Raw genomic sequence first — 26637 nt, 5'->3', positions numbered from 1 at the left:
AACCGTAAACATTACAACCATTAATCAGCCTTACAATAACGATTGTGCTACGTAAGCAATGTCATTGATGGAAGATTTGATGCGCAAATCCTCCACTTCAAAGAGTTGTACCCCAAAATATATATTGAGAAAGAGAGGGTCAGCATATCTGCACTGAGTGCTGACTATTGATTTGTCATTAAGCCAACTACAGTACATCGAAGAAACTGAAAAAAAAATGGACGGTTAAGATCCGCGCAGAAAAACTAAAATGCTGCTCCACCATGACTTGGGTAAAAATTTAGTGCGGACAATCTGACTCTATTCATTTATTAATAAACTAACCACATCAAAACAGAGTGTACGCAAAAAAAGAACAGAGTGACCATCACATACTGAGGATCTTTTGCCTCTCGACTATAACTCTCTTAATATGGAATAAAATCTTTTTCCCCTGCAAAGAAAAACCCACATCAAAGAAACGGAAAAGAGAAAATGAACGCTAAAGATCCACATGAAAAACTAGAAGTACAAGGTTAGTATTTGAAAACATCTTTTGCATCTCAATGTTGTTCCACCATGACTTGGAGTAAAAAAAAATAGTTCAAAAAACCATACATGCACAAGTTGAAGTAATCTCAAAGGTTTTGGAGAGCCAAATGAACCGTCCATCCAATGGGTGTGAATGGGTGCCAACATAAGACTGACAAACACATTGCGGCCAGGCAGGGGGCGAATCCGCCTCCAATACTTTAAAATAAATTTTACTATTAGTTGAGATGCAATGATGTTTACTGTAAATTTTGAATGGTGGCACCCCGGATTCTAGGTCTGCCATTGCGGCCTGAGACATGCTCCTTGCACGATAAGTTGTCAAACTACTGGTTTGCAGATAAACCATGGGCAGAGAAGGTTACGGGCATAAAAGATAAAAAGATCAGGAACCTCCAAACAAACACGCATGATCATTGTTGTCACCATTTCGCAGATAGACTCGAGCAGGGTTTGGCATCCTGTGCATTTCTTCAGGTCCACCATGACACAAGCATTATCTACTTGTCTCCAACCAACATTATGTTTTCATGCACGTCTGCATTATGCCGGACAACGTTTCTAGAAAAGGCGACAGCCGCACCTTTTCCTCATCGAAAAATAAATTATAGTAACGGCGTCAACTTTACATATTTTTATCTTGTGGTTTATCACGACCCGTCGTTTCGCTTTACGTCTATGAGCTATAACTCGGGAGAATGTTCGGAGCTGTAATTAACCGTAAACATTATTACAACCATTAATCAGCCTTACAATAACAATTTTTGCTACTTGAGCAATGTCATTGATGGAAGATTTGATGTCCAAATCCTAAACTTCAATGAGTTGTACCCCCAAAATGTATGTTGAGAAAGAGAGGGTATCTCAGATACTATCATGGACACTCTTTTTTTTTTTCCTTTCATATATACCGTTTGCCTGGAAGAAACGTAGTACTATGAGATTGTCTCCAAAAAAAACTCGCCTTGCTTATGCTAACATCGGTTACCATAAAAACCTCAACAAAGCCCCAGAGTAGCAGCAGCAAGAAACAGGTCTGCCACGAAACAAAACCCCCTGAATCCAAGCCGAGGAAAACAGAGCAGGCGGCGTGGCGTGGCGTGTGCGTGGGTCAGCACAGCACACAGGACCCACGCCCACAGAGGATATACACCACCACCCCACCACCGTACTGTACCCCGCACGCGAGCGAGCCGGGCATTCAAAATCTCGCCACCTCCCCCAAAGAACCCAACCAAACGCATCGATCCACGCCGGCCGCCTCCCCACCTCCGAGTTCCGACTTCCGAGTCCGTCCGGCGGAATCGAATCCAGCCCATCGCCATCTTGCCCTCACGCCGCAATCAAAACCTTCCTTTCCTTGCCTGCCTCTCTGCCGCCAGGATCATCACAGCCCCGAACCAACCCCAATCTCCACCTTTCTTTCCTTTCTTGGCCGCCGCCGCCGCCGCCCGCCATGGTGCACTGCAAGCAGCCGCGCACGAGGCCCCAAGACGCCGTCGGTGTCCCCGGGACCGCCGGTCGCGCGCGCGCCGGGGGCGGGGGCCAGGCCGTGGCGGCGGACCCCGGCTACATGCGGCCGACCAGCAGCTCCGGCGCCAGGGCCGGCCAGGAGGTTGCATCTGCGGCTGCGGTGGCCTCCGCACCCGCCGCGCAGCCGGTGGTGGCCAAGGCGGCGGGCCTCGGCTTGCCCACGCCGCGCGCGGCCAGGCCGACGTGCGCCTCCGCCCAGAAGAGCGCCCGCGGCGGCGGCGGCGGCGGGGGCTGCGAGGGGCACCGCGCCTGCCGGTACGCCTACTGCTCCTTCAAGGGCCACGCGCCCGCGGCGCCGCCGCTGGGGGCCTTCCTGGCGTCCCGCAGGGGCCTGATCAAGACGGAGCAGAGCATGAAGCACCGGGGCGTCTCCGCCTTCCGCGACCCCAAGACCAATCCCAGCAGCAATGCTGTCGCCGGCAAAGGGGCCGGGCTCTTCGTCCAGGTGGCGTGTCCCGGCGCCGGCGCCCGCCCCAAGACGGCGAGCTCGGGCTCCTGCTGCAGCGGCCTCTCCGCCGAGGAGGTGGAGTCTCCCTACGTCAACTTCGGTCGCCGGAGTCTCCGGGGTGGGAAGACGGACAAGTGGGCCGACCCGGGCTTCTCGGTGGACGGCTCCTGCGGGTCCAGCGACGTCATCTCCGATGGCTTCGCCGAGCTGCCGGGGACGACGAGCTCTCCCAGAGGCAAAGGGGACATTGGTCAGGAGGGGAAGGCTTCTTGGGTCCATCAAGAAGAAGCAGAGGAGGACTCTGTTGACTGCAGGTCTGATATCTCAGAGGAGCTGGGCGCTAGATACGAATGCAACAACATGTCTAAAGGTGAAATTTCTCTTCCTGAAATTGCTTGTTCCTTTCTAGTTTCCACCACATTGAATGAATTCCAGAAACATAATTTTTTGATCGACGGCGAATGATGTTGCAATTCTGCAGCTTGCGGCGGTGGTGGTGGCTCTTCAGTGGAATCCTCAATGGATGACATATCCAGTGCGTTTGGTGGGATGAATTTCGAGGATGTAGGTGCTGATGCCGCGGCAACCAGCCAGGGGAACAAGTTGACCATGTCCAGGAGAAGAACACCTAGAGGCGGGGAGCGAATCCGGGCATTCAACCCCAGGGCCCCGAACTTTCTTCCGGTGGTGCCTGATCCAGATGCTGAAAAGGTTGATCTCAGGCATCAGATGACCGATGATCGCAAGAATGCCGAGGAGTGGATGGTCGATTATGCGCTTCGGAGGACAGTGAACAAGTTGGCCCGTGCTCAGAAGAGGAAGGTGGAGATGCTTGTCCAGGCCTTTGAAACTGTTCTGCCGCCACACCTGGGCGAGAAGAAGTCCGACGACAAGAAAAGCTTTGCCTGCAACTGATAGGTTTTAGAGGTAAGAACAGTTAGGGGTTAAAATCATTTTAAGTAGTAGAATTCATTCATTCATGTGGCCCAAATTGTTTGTATGCTGAAGATTTCACTCACGATGCGGTGTCGAATCTATACTTGCAGTTTGGGGTTCAAGCTGGAGCAGATGATGGTTATTGGGGTTCTAACTTGGTGGTCACTGCGATATTTGTGCCAGAGACCTGCTCAGCGAGGGTAGAGAGCTGCTCACCAGCACCTGAGATCTTGTGCTCATAGCGCAGTTGTACTCGAGAGCCGCTAGGGGTCTCGCTCACAGGGTCAGCTGTTCTTCATAGTGTAGTGGCGTAGTGCATGTGTACATAGGTCTGCTGTGCTCATGCTGATATTTTAGTGATGAGAAACTGGCAAGAACATTCAGATGTATTCCTTGCTTGGACAAAGATCAATAAAACTCTTATTGACAGCATGTTTGGCCAGAGCGTGTCTTGGCAATCTTGTGTGATCCTTTCGTGTTTGTTTGCATTCTCTGTGATAATAATCAGCAAAATGGAGGTTCCACATCTTTGTGTCCATGTCACAGATGTACAATGTTTCCATATGCTGCCTATTTGCATTGTGTTAAGTAGTAACTCTAGAAACACAATAAGCAATTAAAACACCTAGTAACTGATGATTGCTGAGACTCTACCTGTGTTATCAATGCAAGTAACTGTTGGTTGCAGTTCTGATCTGGTGCCTAACTGAGACAGTAGAACAGATGGTTCAGACCTGCTGGGGCGTACAATGCAGAACAGGCGTGATCGAATGCCATGTCAGGTAACAAGAAACAGCAGCAGAATTTTCAAATATTCGACGGTTTGGTCCAGAGTTTTCTGGTGCGCACCAAAAAATTCATGTCCTGGCAAACAAATAAACAAGATTTAGCACGCCTGGCACTTCATTCATCTCAGGTGCAACGAAAACATAGTCCCAGATAAATGGCACTGAATAGAAGCAGCAAGAAACGCTCCGAACAGATATGACAATAAATGGCACTGAATAGAAACAACAAGAAACGCTCCAAACGGGTACGGGAAGAAGGCAGATGGATCAAGCATGAGTCATCATGAATAGATGGCATTAACACTGGAAACCAACAGTCACAAGCCACAACGGGTAGAAGGTTTGATGCTCTCACCAACCTGAAGGATGGATGCTCATGCTCAGCTTGATATGCTCCAATCACACCAACCGGCTGTAACTGAAACAGAGCAGACAATTTACTGCCATGGTGCAGAATGTTTCAAAACTTGCGACTAGCAAAAGCAGAATATCTAATGTTATCTTCACTGAGTACAGCAACGAAACTAACTGTTGGTCGCTGGTCTACTTTGGTGCCAAATTGAGAGGAGTAGAACAGATGGTGCAAACCTGCTGGGCTAACGGACTAACCGAATGCCATATCAGGTAACAAGAGATGGCGGAAGAATCTCCGAATGTTCAATCATTTCGTCCAGGGATTTCTGGTGCTGCGTACAAACCATTTCAAATTATGTCCCCTGCAATGCCATGACTGTAAGATGCAGCCTTGAACAATGCAGACAGACAAAAAGAGTTTGCATGCGGGCCTGGTACTCATTCAACTCATGAGCAACCAAGAAAATAGTCCCACATGAAACCAAATAAATGGCACTGAATAGAAACAACAAGAAACACTCCAAACGGATATGTGAAGAAGGCAGATGGATCAAGCATGAATCACCATGAATATAACACTCGAAACCAACAGTCACAAGTCACAACGGATACACGGTTTGATGCTCTCACCAACCTGAGGCATGCATCACCATGAATAGATGGCATTAACACTCAAAACCAACAGCTTGATGTTCCAATCACACCACCCCCTGTAACAGAAATAGAAGCAGACAATTTACTGACATGGTGTGCAGTCCAATAACTACCATGGACCATCAAAGGGCATATCAGCATGCAGTTAACATCCCATTAACAGCAGTAGGTCATAGCAACTCTGAGGAGTGGATCAGGCCCTTCGGTTGAGCAGATTTGAGTGCATCTGCTGAAGCCAGCCGATGCAAACTAGCATTTTCTGTCTGCACAGAACATGAAAAAGGAAAAAGTTGATAAATGCTACCAAGATATGATAAACAATGAGACGAGAGGTTTCATCAAATATGCAGTGTGCCATTTTCAACAAGTATACCTCTACAATACTTAGCATAATTGTCAGTATAACGAAATGCCAGAAATTATCAGAACCTATACACTATCAAAAGTACAATAACTAGTGATATCTGCACTGAGTGCTGAGTGTAACAATTATTCATACTTTCTCAAGAATATAACAAATGGTTCAAATCAATGAAGAATACCAATACACTTCATTAGCAATTGCAAATGCCAAAGGGTTAAGTAGACCAGAGCAACGGTTGGGAAAGGAAGAACAGAAAGATGCAACACTCACAAAGAAATATATTACTATGGTCATTCATAATGTGAATTTACAGGAGTTTCGTAGCGAAGAAGGGGTGACATGATAAAGAAAATCTTAGTATCACAGGGTTTACAACCGCATCCTTAGAAGAACTCGGTCTAAGTGATTCTACCAGAGTCCAAAATCAGTGGTGCTTGCAATTTCACTTTCGACCTTGCTTACGGAGCTTGTTTCAACTCTTCAGGAACTTGAACATCTGGGAATTCGCGCAAGAACAGCAGAAGATCATTTGGAATGGTTTGAAGCCTGCTTTCCACTAGCGGAGCATTATCCTGAATAATACTCTCATGAAACATCCGCAGTGCAGCCTCTGGTGAAATTTCTTGCACAGAGTTGCGCAAATCTTCAAGTTTCCCTCTACACTGGGCGTCTAGCAGCAACTTTTCTTTTAGACTGTCAGGAAAACTAGCCAATGCACTGCTTTTTTTAAGGACAACAACAACAAAAAAAAAGAATAGTATATAAAGAAAACTGTAGTTGCCATGACCAGCAATCCAATTCACCTAGTAATTCCCCGAACGAGACCCCACTTGTATCCTTCAGGCGCAGATTGCCTATGCCCAAGATTGAAGCCCTCTTGGGCAGCGTCCTTCCGCCTTCGGTTATGCCTTCCCTGTAGCCCATCTACAGAGAAACCAAAAGAGCCTTACCGTCAAACTTCTTTGGTATCAACGCAAATTCATGATTCATGATTAACCAACAACCATGGAACTCAAAATAATTATATATTACCTTATGAAGCCGGTCCTGCAAGTGGGCCCATTCTGTTTGTAAGCTGGAACCATGTCCTGGAGAATCTGAAGCATCACACCAGGAGGAGTCATCGTCCGCAGCGGCATCTTCACCATTGCCTGAATCGAAATTGGTGGGGAAAAGACTAGCTGTGATGACATGGAGTGCTAGTAATTTTGAAGTTAAAACAGAACCTACATTGTTTCATTAAGCAGAAACTGTATCTAAGTAACATATATATACATGGCAACAAAAGACAGACGACGGAAGGTTGCAAAATCTAGTGATACTACATCAGAACAAGGCTAGGGCAGTACCATGCCAATAGGTTCCTTCCTGCCTCGACGGTGGTGCCTCCATCGAGAAACCAATCTACACCTGAAACAAACATGGAGCACCAAGGAGAATGGTGTCAGTTGACAGGCATCAACTTGATTTTCTGTTTAGTTCGTTGGCCTCGTGTCATATAATACACTCTTATTTTGATCTGTCAATTGCTAATTTTTCCTACCTCTATCATCTATCGAAGAGAGTAAATTCTAAATTTGCATTCAAAAGTATGCAAAATCTCGACGATATCTAGAAGACAGCATGAGCATCACAGCTCACACCAAACCTTCCCCTCCGCCCCCATCCATCCCGAAGCCTAGAGCCAGGCTTGCTGAAGTTGCACAGCTCGTGCAGCGGGATCAGCAAGCAAGAGGAAGACGGGAGTCCGGGAGAGGACGGAGCCTTACCTGGCGGCCGGCGGATTCAGTGCTCAACCGGGACGGCGGGGCCGGGGGTGGAGGGGGCGCGTGGGCTGTACGGGGAAGGCGGCGACGGAGATCCGCGGGAAGGACGACGTCAGGCGGGGGGCTGGCCGGCGTGGGGCTACACGAGGAGGCGGCGGCGGCGACGGCCGACGGGACAGAAGGAGAGGGGAAGGCTGCTGTTTTTTTCCACTTCCTTTTTTTTTCGTACTAGCTTCGAAAGATAGACCAACACAGACACGAATCGGATGTTTATTTGTGATGGACTAGTAAATGTACACGTGCAACGCACGTCTATTTAAATTAATAAGTGTGTACATGTAATATGTATCTATTTGGATTAATATATTATACTAAACTTAATACAAGACAATTTATTCATAAATTTGAATTTTTTTTATAAATTACACGATCTCTTATTTCCAATTTATACAAATAATTTGAAATATCGTTTCTCCTTAATCAATATGTCTCCTGTATTAAAAGACCACCCACTTTTCTCGATGTATAAAATTCAAAATTAGTTAGAAGATTCATCATGATTCTTCATATGCACACATTTATGCAAGTATAGTCACACATGAAAATGTCATTTAGGACAAGCTAAGGAACCATTTTAGTGCCAACAAATTCTAGTCAAGAATTACACAAGATCGTCATGAACATATACAGAGAGAAGTGACGTCTCTTTCTCCGAGATTGATCGAACAACAAGTTTTTGTATATATCTATCCGACACTACTACATATATACAATATAACATCTCTTATAATCCCTAACATCTAAAATCAATTTCAACTTCCACATGGCATTCTCCGTCTTTATGTATGACATGGTCAAGAAAGAATCCCGCCAATTCCTCTTGAATTGCTCGTATGCGATCATGTGGTATGAGTTCATTCCGCATCTGTCACATCTAATTTAAAGAAGAGGGTCAATACATATATATGAAAGAAACTCAACACAATTGATGGTAATAAAATAAAATTGTGAATATTATTTATGTACTAAATGATATGAAATTTACCATGACCACAAAATATCCTACATTCATCATCATCATAATCAACATGCAGTTTTTGTTTCTCTTGTATGTAGTCCAAGTTTTCTACCAGGAAAACATGTTAACTCAACTGTAGATAAGGACGGTATAAAAATGCTCGTGTAAAATTAAATTGCCATGTATCTGCTGGACAAACAAATACACTTATGCAAACTTCAGGGTTTTTTAGTAAAACTTATGCGAATTTTAGTTTTTTTCATTAAAACTTATGCAAACTTCTGGGTTTTTTAGTGAAATGTAATTTCATAACTGCAAGTAAGGTCTTGGTTCAGCGAATTTGTCTGTGAGTTCACTATTAGTCGTGAGTTGGCCATGTAATAACCGGCAGTCAGTACTTAAAAAAACACGGATGTCTGTTGCAGGTACACGAAAATCAGTGAAAAAATAAAGAAAGAAAGAAGGCGGACGTCTCTTTGTGTGCTCCAGCGCTCCTCTATTTCTCATTGCCTCATCTCTAGTTCTTGTACTTCTAGATGTGTCACCACCGGCGAGGTAGTGATGACAGTAAAAAAAAACACTCGATACTTACTTGATTAATGCGTATGTGTGGTGCGTTCGCGTGAAGGCGAGCGTCTCCGTCGTTCAGGCCTGCGAACGGCCGCGGCGACCGTGTCCTCTCACCAGCTGGGCGGCATTGTCGACGCAGGTGAGTCAGTCGTCCAGCTTTGAGGCGGCGGCTTCCACGCATCGGGATTAGCTTTGGACGACGTCGTCCACGCGCGAGTACCGGACAAGCGTGTCCAACGGAGCAGCACACGTCAGAGCTGAGGGAGTCGGCGGTGGCTTCGGGCGAGTGAGATGGGACCGTGATTAGCTTCACCTGCTGCACAATGGCCGAGACCTGCACCGCCCTGGGGACGATGATGGTTGGCGACCAGGCGAATCTACATGCATGGCTGTGGGGCAGACTTTTTTGGCCCACTTATACTGGTCCAAGATACTCAGTGTTGCCCCCACTTGAAGGACCTCGGCGGTGGGTGGTTGTCAGCGTGGGTGTTGTGGATGGAGCTGAAGTCGACGCGGATGCCGGTGGTCCCCGGAGAGCATGCCCAGGATGTGGACGAAGTCGTTGCAGTCAGTAGAAGTGTGTTCAGAGGAAGCCGCAGTTCCTCCTCGCGTGTCTCTCATTGTGGCTCGCATGGGTGGTGGGCTGGTGACGGCTGGCGACTCGCGATCACGATTCCCTGATAGGAGACGATAGGATGCGCTCGCGATTAGTTTCCTAATAATTAGATGCGTTCGTGATTAGTTATCTAATAGGATGCATCCATGATTAGTTTCTCGATAATTAGATATATCCGTGATTAATTTCTTAATAGGATGGCTCGTAATTATTTTCCTAATATTAGGATGCGTGCGTGATTTTTTTCCTAATAATAGGATGAGTTTGTGATTAGTTTCCTAATAATTAGATGTGTCCGTGATTAGTTTCTTAATAGGATGTGTCCGTGATTATAGTTTCCTAATTGACCAGGTATGGACTTTCATATTTTCCTCCGCGGTGGAGTACGGTCAGTCAATGTAAATTGCTAAGTGCACACAGAGAACAGATTCGGTTAAGGCTAGCCGTTAGATTGAGTTTAGTGGGACTAATCATGCGATGGTAAGAAGATAATGTTTGCTCTTTTATAAGTAGTATAGATATAGATATAGATACGGATTTTGTACTCCCTTGTTCTATACTTCTGTCTAAACTTTTTTTTAGAATAAAAATATGCCTAACGTTTATCATTATTTTGTAAATAAAATATGGGTTATATGCCACAAAAAGGTATGCCATTGAATGCACATTTTAAACAATTTGCTAATAATATATTTTTGGTAACATATAATCCATATTTTATTGACCGAAATTATAAGTACAAATTTTGAAAAAACGCCCTTGCATAAAACAGAAGAAATATAATCCTTTTTCCGTTTTGTATTTTGTACTTCCTCCGACCGGAAATACTTGTCGGAGAAATGGATGTATCTAGATTTTTTTAGTGCTAAATACATCCATTTTTATCCATTTCTTCGACAAGTATTTTCGGATAAAGGGGATGCAACTTTGACACAGTGTGCCTAGGAACTCTGCAAAAAAAACGTATCTATGTTTTATTTTAGACTAACCACACGTTTAATTTATCGGGATGTTACACGTCAGCCGATAGATCTTTTAAAGATCCACCGTCTCGCGAGCCATGCTCATCGTATTTTTTATCATTGCAACAAGATCTTCGTTGCCCCTCGAAAAAACCCTTACTGTAAAAAAAAACATCAAGGCTGCACATATGACTTTTTTTGCAACGAGAACCTTGTTGCAACTGCAAATGGGTATTGCAAAACATTGTTTTGTGAGGCAGCACAAAGGAATTTTTTCCAACAAGAACCTTGTTGCAACTGCAGCAGAAACCTTATTTCAAGAGCATCCCCGACTCGCGGTGGTGTCCATCCGTCGTCGAAACAAGACCTATGTTGCAATTGCAACATGACATTTGTTGCAAAAAGCATCTCCCCTAGTGGATCTAAGATCTGGAGGTCGCCACCGTCGGGAACCTACATCGTTGTCGTTGCCACCAACCGCAAGCCCATCCAACATGAGGTCCCGTCCCGAGCGACGCCAACCTCCGCTGCCTGTTGCGTTGGCTGGCGACCTTGCCGGAGCAACAACCTTGTACATTGCCGTCTCTTGGAGCATCGGTGCCTAGGACCCGCAACACCGCCAGTCAGGCACCCTTATCGACCTTACAACACTCCCGCCTTGGAGGTAGAGGAGGAGATGTGTAACGGCAGCGCGAGAGATCACATGAGAGACTGGGATAGACAACATGCCATGGAGATTGAGGATGCGAAGTTTAACGAGAGCTTAAGGATTGGGTTGTTTTAGAGGAATCCAGAGAGCACTTCTACACCGTGCGATCAAATTAGATCAGATGGTAGCGAAACCGGCTGGCGCTGCCGTGGGTTTGAGATGGTTGAGCCTAATCATTTCCCTTTATTTATTGACGAGGCGGTTTGTGGCTTTTTGAAGATGGAATAAGGTCCTTCCGGCCAAGCCCCCATCCCGGTGATGTTTCAAGCATCATCAGAAGGCGTGCGGAGGTTTATCTACGACGGATCTCGTGGGATCTGTTTGACATTTATTTCTAATGGATCCGACTGGATCTAGTCTACAGGTTGGATGCTTCCAATTTACGCTTCTCTTCCTCGGCTTTGTTGCTGTTCTGGTGTGTTGGTCCTATGAGGCCTTAGCACGATGATTTTCCCGACTGACTACTACAACAATGTTTGCCCGGCTTCAACTAAGGAGGGGTGATGACGGCGGCACGCCTTCGGCTCACTCGAGTGCCCATAGTCGTTGCTAGGTAGTCTACGGACCTGGATGTAAATTTTATTTCTAGTGTTCTTTGTACTACCTTGACAGTTGAATAGATCAAAAGTTTTCTCACAAAAAAAGAGGTTACTACAAGGTTTCAAAATTGGTTTTTTCCCTTTCATTGGTTTCTTTGTTTTTAAAATTTTTCTATTCATTCTTTTCTTTTTCTTTTTTTTCCTTTTTGTAAGTTTACAACTTTATAAAAAAATCAAAATCATAAGAAAATGTTCATAATTTCAAAGTTTATTCAATATTATAAAAAATAGTCGAAATTTTAAATTTTTGATGGTTTCCAACATTTTTCATGCTTTTAAGGATTTAAAAACTGTTTGTTGTTTCGAAAAAATGTTCAAAAATATTCTTAATTTCAAAAACATTGTATGTTTTAAAAAATATAATGAATTTAAAAAATGCTATTTTTTCAAAAAAATGAGTTCAGAATTTTGAAAATTGCTTACAATTTCAAGAAATATTCGGAAATCCAAAAATCTTGGAATATTTTTGCTCATTTTCCAAAAAATGTTTAAAATTTCAAATGATGTTTGTGTTTTGAAAAAATGTTGATTAACTTTAAAAACAGGTTTTCAAAAAAGACAAGTTCATCTTTTTCGAACACTTGTTCGCAGATCTGTCCCCAACCTCATTTCCCCCCAGGATCATGAGCGGTTGTAGCACCTCTAGTCGTTTGTTCCAGTAAAAACGGCATTGTTGTTCTATCACCTAAAAGTCGTTGCAGCACCCAACATCGCTAGTTCCAGGTTCTGAATCTCCGGTTCCAGTAAACAAAGATGCCTGTTGCAACAAATATCGCGACGTACGGTCGTCACCGTCCTAGCTTGTGGGCACTTCAGATGCAACTTCTCGCCGTTTGTAGCAATCCGTGTTGCAAGTTCCAACATCCACGCTGACTGGTTCCAGCAAAAAACCGCTGGTACAAATTTCGGTAGTACAACACACCGCTGGTTCCAGCATCTGGTGACACTGGTTCCGGCATCTCGCGCCATCGTTAGTGTAGCATTCTGCACTGCTGGTTCCAAGCTCATCGTTCGCCGGCGCACGTATCCGGTCACCGTGGTTGCCATTGCCGCCGCCCCCAACAAGTGGTCATGCAGCGGGTTGCAGTACATGGCCGCGGTAGTTGTAGCATACAACAGTGTGGGTCATCGTCCCTCCTAGAGCTCAAAGGCCATGGTCGCCTCCTAGAGCTCAAAGGCCATGATCGCTCCCTCCTATGGCAGCGAAGGATGATCGCCAAGGAGGAAGTTCACTCTCAAGAACGAATCGGACTGGCTGTTAATGCCCTGGCAGTGAATTTTGTACAGGCTGAAGGCAAAACCAGCTTGATTCTGCATCTAAACTGAACCGGTGGAAAATGCCACTGCCAGGACAGCTGCTGAATGCTGATAATAATAATTAAAAAAAGGTTGATTGACTCTTGCATGCGGTCCACAAATGTACGCGCGAGGATATGTACAATGATTGATAGGATAATACTCCCTCTGTCCGGAAAAAGTTGTCCGCACCTTAGTTCATTTGTAATTTTGCAAAAAAAACCCTTTCACCTTTTAAACTGTTGCTAATCAGCCCCCCACTACTTCTTCCTCCTTCCTCCGTCGCCCGCCCGTGCCGTGGTCGCCCCAGCCACCGCTGGCACCAGCCGTCGGGCCCAGAGCTCGACGACGGCCAACCTGCACCGGCCACACGGAGGCTGCTCAAGCTCCTGCTGCTCCGTGTTCATTGGGAAGAACTGGAGCCCCCACCAGCGAGGCCCTGGCCCCCGATCCGTACCCCAATCCGCCCCCCGGCAGCGAGGCCCTGGCCGTGCTCTCCCTCCGTGCCTCTCGACTGCCTGCGGTCTTCGCCGCCGCCGGCCACGAGATCACTGAGAAAGACGGCGACGAGGGGTACGTGACGGCCGCGTCCAGGGGCGGGAGCAGAACGGTCGCGTCCCCGAGGAGGGAGGAGTTCCAGGGGCTCGAGGAGGAGGACGGCTGCTGCTACCTCTTGAGCACTGCGTTGGTTTTCCTCGAAGAGGAAGGGATGATGCAGCAAAGTAGCGTAAGTATTTCCCTCAATTTTTGAGAACTAAGGTATCAATCCAGTAGGAGGCTACGCGCCAGTCCCTCGTACCTGCACAAAACAAATAAATCCTCGCAACCAACGCGATAAGGGGTTGTCAATCCCTACACGGCCACTTACGAGAGTGAGATCTGATAGATATGATAAGATAATATTTTTGGTATTTTTGTGATAAAGATGCAAAGTAAAATAAAAGCAAAGTAAAAGCAAATGAAATAACTAAGTATTGGGAGATTAATATGATGAAGATAGACCCGGGGGCCATAGGTTTCACTAGTGGCTTCTCTCGAGAGCATAAGTATTCTACGGTGGGTGAACAAATTACCGTTGAGCAATTGACAGAATTGAGCATAGTTATGAGAATATCTAGGTATGATCATGTATATAGGCATCACGTCCGAGACAAGTAGACCGACTCCTGCCTGCATCTACTACTATTACTCCACTCATCGACCGCTATCCAGCATGCATCTAGAGTATTAAGTTAATGAAAACAGAGTAACGCCTTAAGCAAGATGACATGATGTAGAGGGATAAACTCATGCAATATGATGAAAACCCCATCTTGTTATCCTCGATGGCAACAATACAATACGTGCCTTGCTGCCCCTACTGTCACTGGGAAAGGACACAGCAAGATTGAACCCAAAGCTAAGCACTTCCCCCATTGCAAGAAAGATCAATCTAGTAGGCCAAACCAAACTGATAATTCGAAGAGACTTGCAAAGATAACCAATCATACATAAAAGAATTCAGAGAAGATTCAAATATTGTTCATAGATAGACTTGATCATAAACCCACACTTCATCGGAGGGGCTATGGTGTTGATGTAGAAGCCCTCCGTGATCGATGCCCCCTCCGGTAGAGCTCCTGAACAGGCCCCAAGATGGGATCTCGTGGATACAGAAAGTTACGGCGGTGGAATTAGGGTTTTTGGCTCCGTATCTGATCGTTTGGGGGTACGTAGGTATATATAGGAGGAAGGAGTACGTCGGTGGAGCAACAGGGGGCCCACGAGGGTGGAGGGCGCGCCGGGGGGGGGGGGGTAGGCATGCCCCCTACCTCGTGGCCTCCTCCTTTGTTTCTTGACGTAGGGTCCAAGTCTCCTAGGTCTTGTTCGTTGAGAAAATCACGTTTCCGAAGGTTTCATTCCGTTTGGACTCCGTTTGATATTCCTTTTCTTCGAAACCCTAAAACAGGCAAAAAAAAACAACAATTCTGGGCTGGGCCTCCGGTTAATAGGTTAGTCCCAAAAATAATATAAAAGTGGATAATAAAGCCCAATAATGTCCAAAACAATAGATAATATAGCATGGAGCAATAAAAAAATATAGATACGTTGGAGACGTATCAAGCATCCCCAAGCTTAATTCCTGCTCGTCCTCGAGTAGGTAAATGATAAAAACAGAATTTTTGATGCGGAGTGCTACTTGGCATAATTTTAATGTAATTCTTCTTAATTGTGGTATGAATATTTAGATCCGAAAGATTCAAGATAAAAGTTTAATATTGACATAAAAATAATAATACTTCAAGCATACTAACAAAGCAATAATGTCTTCTCAAAATAACATGGCCAAAGAAAGTTATCCCTACAAAGTCATATAGTCTGGCTATGCTCCATCTTCACCACACAAAATATTTAAATCATGCACAACCACGATGACAAGCCAAGCAATTGTTTCATACTTTTGGTGTTCTCAAACTTTTTTCAATCTTCACGCAATACATGAGCGTGAGCCATGGATATAACACTATAAGTGGAATAGAATGGTGGTTGTGGAGAAGACAAAAGGGGAGAAGATAGTGTCACATCAACTAGGCGTATCAATGGGCTATGGAGATGCCCATCAATATATATCAATGTGAGTGAGTAGGGATTGCCATGCAACGGATGCACTAGAGCTATAAGTATATGAAAGCTCAACAAAAGAAACTAAGTGGGTGTGCATCCAACTTGCTTGCTCATGAAGACCTAGGGTATTTTGAGGAAGCCCATCATTGGAATATACAAGCCAAGTTCTATAATGAAAAATTCCCACTAGTATATGAAAGTGATAACATAGGAGACTCTCTATCATGAATATCATGGTGCTACTTTGAAGCACAAGTGTGGTAAAAGGATAGTAACATTGTCCCTTCTCTCTTTTTTCTCATTTTTTTTATTTGGGCCTCTTCTCCTTTTTTTGGCCTCTTTTTTTTTAATTTTTCGTCCGGAGTTTCATCCCGACTTGTGGGGGAATCATAGTCTCCATCATCCTTTCCTCACTGGGACAATGCTCTAATGATGATCATCACACTTTTATTTTTCTTACAACTCAACAACTACAACTCGATACTTAGAACAAAATATGACTCTATATGAATGCCTCCGGTGGTGTACCGGGATATGCAATGAATCAAGAGTGACATGTATGAAAGAATTATGAATGGTGGCTTTGCCACAAATACGATGTCAACTACATGATCATGCTAAGCAATATGACAATGATGGAGTGTGTCATAATAAACGGAATGGTGGAAAGTTGCATAGCAATATATTTCAGAATGGCTATGGAAATGCCATAATAGGTAGGTATGGTGGCTGTTTTGAGGAAGGTATATGGTGGGTGTATGATACCGGCGAAAGGTGCGTGGTATTAGAGAGGCTAGCAAAGGTGGAAGGGTGAGAAAAGCCCGTATAATCCATGGACTCAACATTAGTCATAAAGAACTCATATATTTATTGCAAAAATCTACAAGTTATCAAAGCAAAGTATTACGCGCATGCCCCTAGGGGGATAGATTGGTAGGAAAAGACCATCGCTCGTCCCCGACCGCCACTCATAAGGAAGACAATCAAAAAATAAATCATGCTCCGACTTCATCACATAACGGTTCACCATACGTGCATGCTACGGGAATTTTAACACAAGTATTTCTCAAATTCACAACTACTCAACTAGCATAACTCTAATATCACCATATTCATATCTCAAACCAATTATCAAGCATCAAACTTCTCATAGCATTCAACACACTCATAAGGAAGTTCTTTTATTATTCTTGAATTCCAAGCATATTAGGATTATTTAAGCAAATTACCATGCTATTTAAGACTCTAAAAATAATCTAAGTGAAGCATGAGAGATCAATAGTTTCTATAAAACAAATCCACCACCGTGCTCTAAAATATATAAGTGAAGTACTAGAGCAAAACTATATAACTCAAAAGATATAAGCAAAGCACATAGAGTATTCTAACAAATTCCAAATCATGTATGGCTCTCTCAAAAGGTGTGCACAGAAAGGATGATTGTGGTAAACTAAAAAGTAAAGACTCAAATCATACAAGATGCTCCAAGCAAAACACATATCATGTGGCGAATAAAAATATAGCTCCAAGTAAAGTTACCGACAGAAGTAGACGAAAGAGGGGATGCCTTCCGGGGCATCCCCAAGCTTTGGCTTTTAGGTGTCCTTAGATTATCTTGGGGGTGACATGGGCATCCCCAATCTTAGGCTCTTGCCACTCCTTGTTCCATAATCCATCAAATCTTTACCCAAAACTTGAAAACTTCACAACACAAAACTCAAAGTAGAAAATCTCGTGAGCTCCGTTAGGGAAAGAAAACAAAAGACCACTTCAAGTTACTGTAATGAACTCATTCTTTATTTATATTGGTTTTAAACCTACTGTATTCCAACTTCTCTATGGTTTATAAACTATTTTACTAGCCATAGATTCATCAAAATAAGCAAACAACACACGAAAAACAGAATCTGTCAAAAACAGAACAGTCTGTAGTAATCTGTAGCTAGCGCAAGATCTGGAACCCCCAAAATTCTAAAATAAATTGCTGGACTTGAGTAATTTATCTATTAATCATCTTAAAAAATAATTAACTAAATATCACTTTCCAAATAAAAATGGCAGCAGTTCTCGTGAGCGCTAAAGTTTCTGTTTTTTACAGCAAGTTTAACAAGACTTTCCCCAAGTCTTCCCAATGGTTCTACTTGGCACAAACACTAATTAAACACAAAAAACACAACCAAAACAGAGGCTAGATAAATTATTTGTTACTAAACAGGAGCAAAAAGCAAGGAATAAAAATAAAATTGGGTTGCCTCCCAACAAGCGCTATCATTTAACGCCCCTAGCTAGGCATAACAAACAAGGATAGATCTAGGTATTGCCATCTTTGGTAGGCAATCCATAAGTGGCTCTCATAATAGATTCATAAGGTAATTTAATTTTCTTTCTAGGAAAGTGTTCCATGCCTTTCCTTAATGGAAATTGGAATCTAATATTTCCTTCCTTCATATCAATAATTGCACCAATCATTCTAAGGAAAGGTCTACCAAGAATAATAGGACATGAAGGATTGCAATCTATGTCAAGAACAATAAAATCTATGGGAAAATAATTCCTATTTGCAATAATAAGAACATCATTAATTCTTCCATAGGTTTCTTAATAGTGGAATCCGCAAGGTGCAAGTTTAGAGAGCAATCATCAAAATCACGGAAACCTAACAAATCACACAAAGTCTTTGGAATCGTGGAAACACTAGCACCCAAATCACATAAAGCATAGCATTCATGATCTTTAATTTTAATTTTAATAGTTGGTTCCCACTCATCATAGAGTTTTCTAGGGATAGAAACTTCCAATTCAAGTTTTTCCTCATAAGATTGCATCAAGGCATCAACAATATGTTTAGAAAACGCTTTATTTTGACTATAAGCGCGAGGAGAATTTAGCATGGATTGCAACAAGGAAATACAATCAATCAAAGAGCAATTTTCGTAGTTAAATTCCTTGAAATCCATAATAGTGGGTTTAGCAACATCTAGGGTTTTAATTTCTTCAATCCCACTTTTATCAATTTTAGCATCAAGATCAAAAAAATTTGAATTCTTGGAACGCCTTCTAGGTAAAGGTGGATAATATTCAGTCCCATCATTATGAATATTCATATTGCAAAACAAAGGTTTAATAGGGGACACATCAATAACTTTTAGATCTTCATCTTTATTTTCATAGGAACTAGAAGAACACGCTCTTATAAAGGCATCTTTCTTAACACGCATCCTAGCGGTTCTTTCTTTGCACTCATCAATGGAAATTCTCATGGATTTGAGAGACTCATTGGTATCATGCTTAGGTGGAATAGATCTAAGTTTCAAAGAATCAACATCAAGAGAAATTCTATCAACGTTCCTAGCCAACTCATCAATCTTAAGTATTTTTTCTTCAATCAAAGCATTGAAATTCTTTTGCAAAGTAATAAATTCTTTAATATTAGATTCAAAATCAGAGGGAATCTTATTATAATTTCCATAAGAATTGTTGTAGGAATTACCATAATTATTAGAGGGATTACTAGGATAAGGCCTAGGATTAAAATTTCCTCTATACGCGTTGTTACCAAAAATTTTCCTACCAACAAAATTCACATCCATAGATTCATTATTATTCTCAATGAAAGTAGACAAGGGCATATCATTAGGATAAGAAGAAACACTCTTACTAGCAAATAATTTCATAAGTTCATCCATCTTTCCACTCAAAACATTAATTTCTTCTTTCGCATGCACCTTTTTATTAGTAGATCTTTCAATATGCCATTGAGAATAATTAACCATAATATTATCTAGTAGTTTAGTAGCTTCTCCTAAAGTGATTTCCATAAAAGTGCCTCCCGCGGTCGAATCTAAAAGATTTCTAGAAGCAAAATTCAATCCGGCATAAAATTTTTGTATAATCATCCACAAATTTAAACCTCGAGTAGGGCAATTACGTATCATTAGTTTCATTCTCTCCCAAGCTTGTGCAACATGTTCATGATCAAGTTGCTTAAAATTCATAATATCGTTTCTAAGAGAGATGATCTTAGCAGGAGGAAAATACTTAGAGATAAAAGCATCTTTGCACTTGTTCCATGAATCAATACTATTTTTAGGCAAAGACGAAAACCAAGATTTAGCACGATCTCTAAGCGAAAAAGGGAATAGCTTCAATTTAACAATATCATTATCCACATCTTTCTTATTTTGCATATCACACAAATCAACGAAGCTATTTAGATGGGTAGCGGCATCTTCACTAGGAAGGCTGGAAAACGGATCTTTCATGACAAGATTTAGCAAAGCGATATTAATTTCACAAGATTCAGCATCGGTAAGAGGAGCAATCGGAGTGCTAATAAAATCATTATTGTTGGTATTGGTGAAGTCACACAATTTAGTGTTATCTTGAGCCATTGTGACAAGCAAGCAAACTAACACACAAGCAAACAAAAAGCAAGCGGGCAAAAAGAGGCAAATAGAGAAAGAGAGGGAGGATAGAGAGAGGGCGAATAAAACGGCAAGGGTGAAGTGGGGGAGAGGAAAACGAGAGGAAAATGGCAAATAAAGTAATGCGGGAGATAAGGGAATGTGATGGGTACTTGGTATATTGACTTTTACGTAGACCTCCCCGGCAACGGCACCAGAAATCCTTCTTGCTACCTCTTGAGCACTGCATTGGTTTTCCCCGAAGAGGAAGGGATGATGCAACAAAGTAGCGTAAGTATTCCCCTCAGTTTTTGAGAACCAAGGTATCAATCCAGTAGGAGGCTATGCGCCAGTCCCTCGTACCTGCACAAAACAAATAAATCCTCTCGCAACCAACGCGATAAGGGGTTGTCAATCCCTACACGGCCACTTACGAGAGTGAGAACTGATAGATATGATAAGATGATATTTTTGGTATTTTTGTGATAAAGATGCAAAGTAAAATAAAAGCAAAGTAAAAGCAATGGAAATAACTAAGTATTGGGAGATTAATATGATGAAGATAGACCCGAGGGCCATAGGTTTCGCTAGTGGCTTCTCTCGAGAGCATAAGTATTCTACGGTGGGTGAAAAAATTACTGTTGAGCAATTGACAGAATTGAGCATAGTTATGAGAATATCTAGGTATGATCATGTATATAGGCATCACGTCCGAGACAAGTAGACCGACTCCTGCCTGCATCTACTACTATTACTCCACTCATCGACCGCTATCCAGCATGCATCTAGAGTATTAAGTTAATGAAAACAGAGTAATGCCTTAAGCAAGATGACATGATGTAGATGGATAAACTCATGCAATATGATGAAAACCCCATCTTGTTATCCTCGATGGCAACAATACAATACGTGCCTTGCTGCCCCTACTGTCACTGGGAAAGGACACAACAAGATTGAACCCAAAGCTAAGCACTTCTCCCATTGCAAGAAAGATCAATCTAGTAGGCCAAACCAAACTGATAATTCGAAGAGACTTGCAAATATAACCAATCATACATAAAAAAATTCAGAGAAGATTCAAATATTGTTCATAGATAGACTTGATCATAAACCCACAATTCATCGGTCTCAACAAACACACCGCAAAAAGAAGATTACATCGAATAGTTCTCCACAAGAGAGGGGGAGAACATTGTATTGAGATCCAAAAAGAGAGAATAAGCCACCTAGCTACTAAGTATGGACCCGTAGGTCTGAGGTAAACTACTCACACTTCATCGGAGGGGCTATGGTGTTGATGTAGAAGCCCTCCGTGATCGATGCCCCCTCTGGCAGAGCTCCGGAACAGGCCCCAAGATGGGATCTCGTGGATATAGAAAGTTACGACGGTGGAATTAGTGTTTTGGCTCCGTATCTGATCGTTTGGGGGTACGTAGGTATATATAGGAGGAAGGAGTACGTCGGTGGAGCAACAGGGGGCCCACGAGGGTGGAGGGCGCGCCTGGGGGGGGGGGGTAGGCATGCCCCCTACCTCGTGGCCTCCTCCTTTGTTTCTTGACGTAAGGTCCAAGTCTCCTGGGTCTTGCTCGTTGACAAAATCACGTTCCCGAAGGTTTCATTCCATTTGGACTCCGTATGATATTCTGTTTCTTAGAAACCCTAAAATAGGCAAAAAACATCAATTCTGGGCTGGGCCTCCGGTTAATAGGTTAGTCCCAAAAATAATATAAAAGTGGATAATAAAGCCCAATAATGTCCAAAACAATAGATAATATAGCATGGAGCGATCAAAAATTATAGATACGTTGGAGACTTATCAGCTGCGGTGACGCCGACCCGCCCAGTCCCAGCAGCAGCGGCTATGCCGGCGAGCAGGGGAAGAAGAAGGTCCTGCTCTTGCTGCCGTTGCTCCTCCGCCCAAAGCTCCTCTGTAGGACCGTCGGCTGGTGGTGGTGGACGCCTCTGCTTCCACCCATCTGCCAGTGCACGTGGCGGTGCTGCTACTCCTCTGCCCTGCTCCTTGTGCTGCCGCCAGAGCTCGTGTTCCTCAGGAAGAAGAAGAAGGATGTAAAATTCAGTTAAAATTTCTGGGTTCAATTAATCTGTACTGCAAAAATTTACTGTGTATTTTCAGGAATGCAACATTGAGCCTGAACCTTTTTAACAATACACAAGTTTGAATTGTGAGTAATATCCTAATCCGTATAGTGACTGTACATTGTCCCAGTGATGCATTCCCAAGTTTCAGAAATCCCAGAAATAGTTAACAGTTTTAGTGAACTGTTTTTCAAACAAAACGGAATTTACCAAGTTGTTGCTGCACCCCTTTCGTCCTATTATCATCACTTGTCACTATATTGTTGAATGGGAATCAATAAGTGTCCATTTTCTGTAGATCTAGTGGTAGATCAAATTTGATTCATGATGTTTATATTAATAAGAAAAGAAAAAGGAGCAAGTCTGTGAGGATGATATCTCTACTGCTTGCTTTACTTCAATGTTTTAAACTTTTGTTAGCTCGCAGCTCCTGAAGGTTCAGACTTTTGTTGGATTAAAAGCTTCTTGCAAAATTATAGGGTTAGATTAATGCCATGAAACTTCTTGGATTAAGAAGTTGACTAAATTATTCAGCTGTAGTAGTTTGATGTTGACCCTCCTCCTACATGACACTGGACAATTTAATTGTTGTTGACCCTCCTCCTACATTACATTGGACAATTGAACATGTACCAAAGGAGTACTCCAGTAGGATTGCATGTACAGGTTTAGTAAAGTGCTATGGTTGTCGAAAGTGTTAGGGAAAAAGTGCTATGGTGATGGACTAAGCAATCAACCGGAAATTAAATATCCTTCTGTGCCTTTTAATGCTCCCTGTGTGCATTCTTTTATAATCTTGATCAATTGATCAATCTTACACACTGAGCACCATACCATTTAGTCAGTTCAGACTTTATGCATTTCCATACTCCATTTGTACAGACACCATTTCCATAATTGCTCCAGGAACAACCATTAGAAAGAAGAAAATGTTTAGGTTCTGTTAACTGAGCATGTTTAGGTAATTTGTTTGAATTACTTGGAATTATTTGGATTTATTTTAATTACTTGGAATTATTTAAAAAGACTAGCCCTACTGCAAAAAATTCATTACATGAGTACACTGTAGAACAACATTAATCAAATTTCATTACATGACCTATCTGATTTTTTCATGGTTTCAGACCTAACTAGCACAACTTGACCCATTCACCACAACTGTCCCAATTCAAACAATTTGGAATTTCTTAATTTATCTACAGAGTGGCCACACTAGGAGTACTTGCTTCTTAATTCTGGCATTTTCTCACTCTGTTACTAGGACTAGTTTCTAATCTAAATTTTTATGTCTTAACTTGGGCTGCTTGAGCCTTCCACCATTTTAACAAAAAAGGATAAATAAATCCTTCGAGGTGTCCAAATTAACATCAGCATCAGTACTGTTAATACATTAATGGCAACACTTTTTTCTTTCTGAAATCAATACTCAAACTTTCGAAGAACAGCCTATATGTTTTGTTCAATACAAAGATCAATATGCATTGACAATTGAAATGCAGATACACAAAATGGTAGAATCTTACTGCACATAATGTTAACATAATGGCAGAATCTTACTGCACATTATTTTTCTTCAGAGACACAAAATGGCAGAATCTTACTGCACATAATGTTAACATAATGGCAGAATCTTACTGAACATTATTTTGCTTCAGAGACAAATGGTTCCAAAAAGATCAAAATTCCAGACTTTGGGCAGGAGGAGAAGGACCTGCAGACTTGCAGAGCACTTGGTCACTTGGACATGGAGGAGGAGTGATGTCTACTACACAACCTTCTTCTTGTAGACGTTGTTGGGCCTCCAAGTGTAGAGGTTTGTAGGACAGTAGCAAATTTCCCTCAAGTGGATGACCTAAGGTTTATCAATCGGTAGGAGGCGTAGGACGAAGATGGTCTCTCTCAAACAACCCTGCAACCAAATAACAAATAGTCTCTTGTGTCCCCAACACACCCAATACAATGGTAAATTGTATAGGTGCACTAGTTCGGCGAAGAGATGGTGATACAAGTAGTATATGGATGGTAGATATAGGTTTTTGTAATCTGAAAATATAAAAACAACAAGGTAACTAATGATAAAAGTGAGCAGCCTAGGGTTCATACTTTCGCTAGTGCAAGTTCCCTCAACAATAATAACATAATTGGATCACATAACTATCCCTCAACATGCAACAAAGAGTCACTCCAAAGTCACTAATAGCGGAGAACGAACGAAGAGATTATGGTAGGGTACGAAACCACCTCAAAGTTATTCTTTCCAATCAATCCGTTGGGTATTCCTATAAGTGTCACAAACAACCCTAGAGTTCGTACTAGAATAATACCTTAAGACACAAATCAACCAAAACCCTAATGTCACCTAGATACTCCAATGTCTCCGCAAGTATCCATGGATATGATTATATGATATGCATCACACAATCTCAGATTCATCTATTCAACCAACACATAGAACCTCAAAGAGTGCCCCAAAGTTTCTACCGAAGTGTCAAGACGAAAAAGTGTGCCTACCCCTATGCATAGATTCCCAAGGTCACGGAACCCGCAAGTTGATCACCAAAACATATATCAAGTGGATCATAGAATACCCCATTGTCACCACAGGTATCCCACACAAGACATACATCAAGTGTTCTCAAATCCTTAAAGACTCAATCCGATAAGATAACTTCAAAGGGAAAACTCAATCCATTACAAGAGAGTAGAGGGGGAGAAACATCATATGATCCAACTATAATAGCAAAGCTCGCGATACATCAAGATCGTATCACATAAAGAACACGAGAGAGAGAGAGAGATCAAACACATAGCTACTGGTACATACCCTCAGCCCCGAGGGAGAACTACTCCCTCCTCGTCATGGAGAGCACCGGGATGATGAAGATGGCCACCGGAGAAGGATTGCCCCCTCCGGCAGGGTGCCGGAGTGGGTCTAGATTGTTTATCGGTGGCTATGGAGACTTCAGGCGGTGGAACTCCCGATCTATTGTGCTCCCTATCGTTTTAGGGTATATGGATATATATAGGCAGAAGAAGTACGTCAGGGGAGCCACGAGGGGCCCATGAGGGTGGAGGGCGCGCCCCCTACCTCGTGGCTTCCTCGAAACTTCCTTGACGTGGACTCCAAGTCTCCCGGGTTGCTTTCCTTCCAAAAATAAGTTCTGTGAAGTTTCAGGTCAATGGGACTCCGTTTCATTTCCCTTTTCTGCAAGACTCTAAAACAAGGAAAAAACAGAAACTGGCACTGGGCTCTAGGTTAATAGGTTAGTCCCAATAATCATATAAAATAGCATATAAATGCATATAAAACATCCAATGTTGATAATATAATAGCATGGAACAATCAAAAATTATAGATACGTTGGAGACGTATCAACATCCCCAAGCTTAATTCCCGCTCGTCCTCGAGTAGGTAAATGATAAAAATAGAATTTTTTGATGTGGAAAGCTACCTAACATATTCATCATGTATTTCTCTTTATTGTGGCAAGAATATTCATATCCATAAGATTCAAGACAAAAGTTTAATATTGACATAAAAATAATAATACTTCAAGCATACTAACTAAGCAATTATGTCTCTTCAAAATAACATGGCCAAAGAAAGTTATCCCTACAAAATCATATAGTCTGGCTATGCTCTATCTTCACCACACAAAATATTTAAATCATGCACAACCCCGATGACAAGCCAAGCAATTGTTTCATACTTTTGATGTCCTCAAACTTTTTCAATCTTCACGTAATCAAGCAATTGTTCCCTTCCCACTCCAGCCCATAGGGCCCTCCGGGATAGGTGGCCCCACCCGGTGGACCCCCGGAAACCTTCCGGTGGTCCCGGTACAATACCGGTGACCCCCGAAACTTTCCCGGTGGCCGAAACTAGACTTCCTATATATAAATCTTTACCTCCGGACCATTCCAGAACTCCTCGTGACGTCCGGGATCTCATCCGGGACTCCAAAAAACTTTCGGGTTACCGCATACTAATATCTCTACAACCCTAGCATCACCGAACCTTAAGTGTGTAGACCCTACGGGTTCGGGAACCATGCAGACATGACCGAGACAACTCTCCGGCTAATAACCAACAGCGGGATCTGGATACCCATGTTGGATCCCACATGTTCCACGATGATCTCATCGGATGAACCACGACTTCGAGGATTCAATCAACCCCGTATTCAATTCCCTTTGTCAATTGGTACGTTACTTGCCCGAGATTCGATCGTCGGTATCCCAATACCTCGTTCAATCTCGTTACCGGCAAGTCACTTTACTCGTTCCGTAACACATCATCCCGTGACCAACCCTTAGTCACATTGACCTCATTACGATGATGTCTTACCGAGTGGGCCCAGAGATACCTCTCCGTCATACGGAGTGACA

General features: G+C 42.8%; 1 protein-coding gene, 1 long non-coding RNA gene and 1 pseudogene across 2 annotated transcripts; 1 reads left to right on the top strand and 2 right to left on the bottom strand.

Annotated features, from left to right (window-relative positions):
* The first annotated feature begins 194 nt into the window (after nucleotides 1–194).
* On the top strand, nucleotides 195–3821 carry LOC125546097. Its single transcript, XM_048710240.1, has 3 exons — nucleotides 195–2882; nucleotides 2994–3439; nucleotides 3559–3821. The coding sequence occupies exons 1-2, from the start codon at nucleotides 1988–1990 to the stop codon at nucleotides 3425–3427; spliced, it is 1329 nt and encodes a 442-aa protein (XP_048566197.1). The 5' UTR covers nucleotides 195–1987; the 3' UTR covers nucleotides 3428–3439; nucleotides 3559–3821.
* Nucleotides 2878–3670, bottom strand: LOC125546099. The gene is made up of 2 exons (XR_007300437.1): nucleotides 3532–3670; nucleotides 2878–3423 (listed from the first exon to the last, which is right to left on the bottom strand). It is a non-coding gene; the product is annotated as an uncharacterized LOC125546099 (long non-coding RNA).
* Nucleotides 3822–5874: 2053 nt separating the features above from the next.
* Nucleotides 5875–7613, bottom strand: LOC125546098 (annotated as a pseudogene).
* Between the last annotated feature and the right edge of the window lie 19024 nt (nucleotides 7614–26637).

The sequence above is a fragment of the Triticum urartu genome, chromosome 3 (genome assembly GCF_003073215.2).
Source record: "Triticum urartu cultivar G1812 chromosome 3, Tu2.1, whole genome shotgun sequence".
NCBI lineage: Eukaryota > Viridiplantae > Streptophyta > Magnoliopsida > Poales > Poaceae > Triticum > Triticum urartu.
The sequence above is the reverse complement of the archived record's forward strand: the minus strand, read 5'-3'. Positions and strand labels throughout refer to the sequence as shown.

Bases quoted from the DNA above. Each gene is read 5' to 3' on its own strand.
- LOC125546097 (XM_048710240.1), top strand. From the start codon at position 1,988: ATGGTGCACTGCAAGCAGCCGCGCACGAGGCCCCAAGACGCCGTCGGT. The intron at 2,883-2,993 runs GTGAAATTTCTC...GCAATTCTGCAG, and splicing joins ATGCAACAACATGTCTAAAG to CTTGCGGCGGTGGTGGTGGC.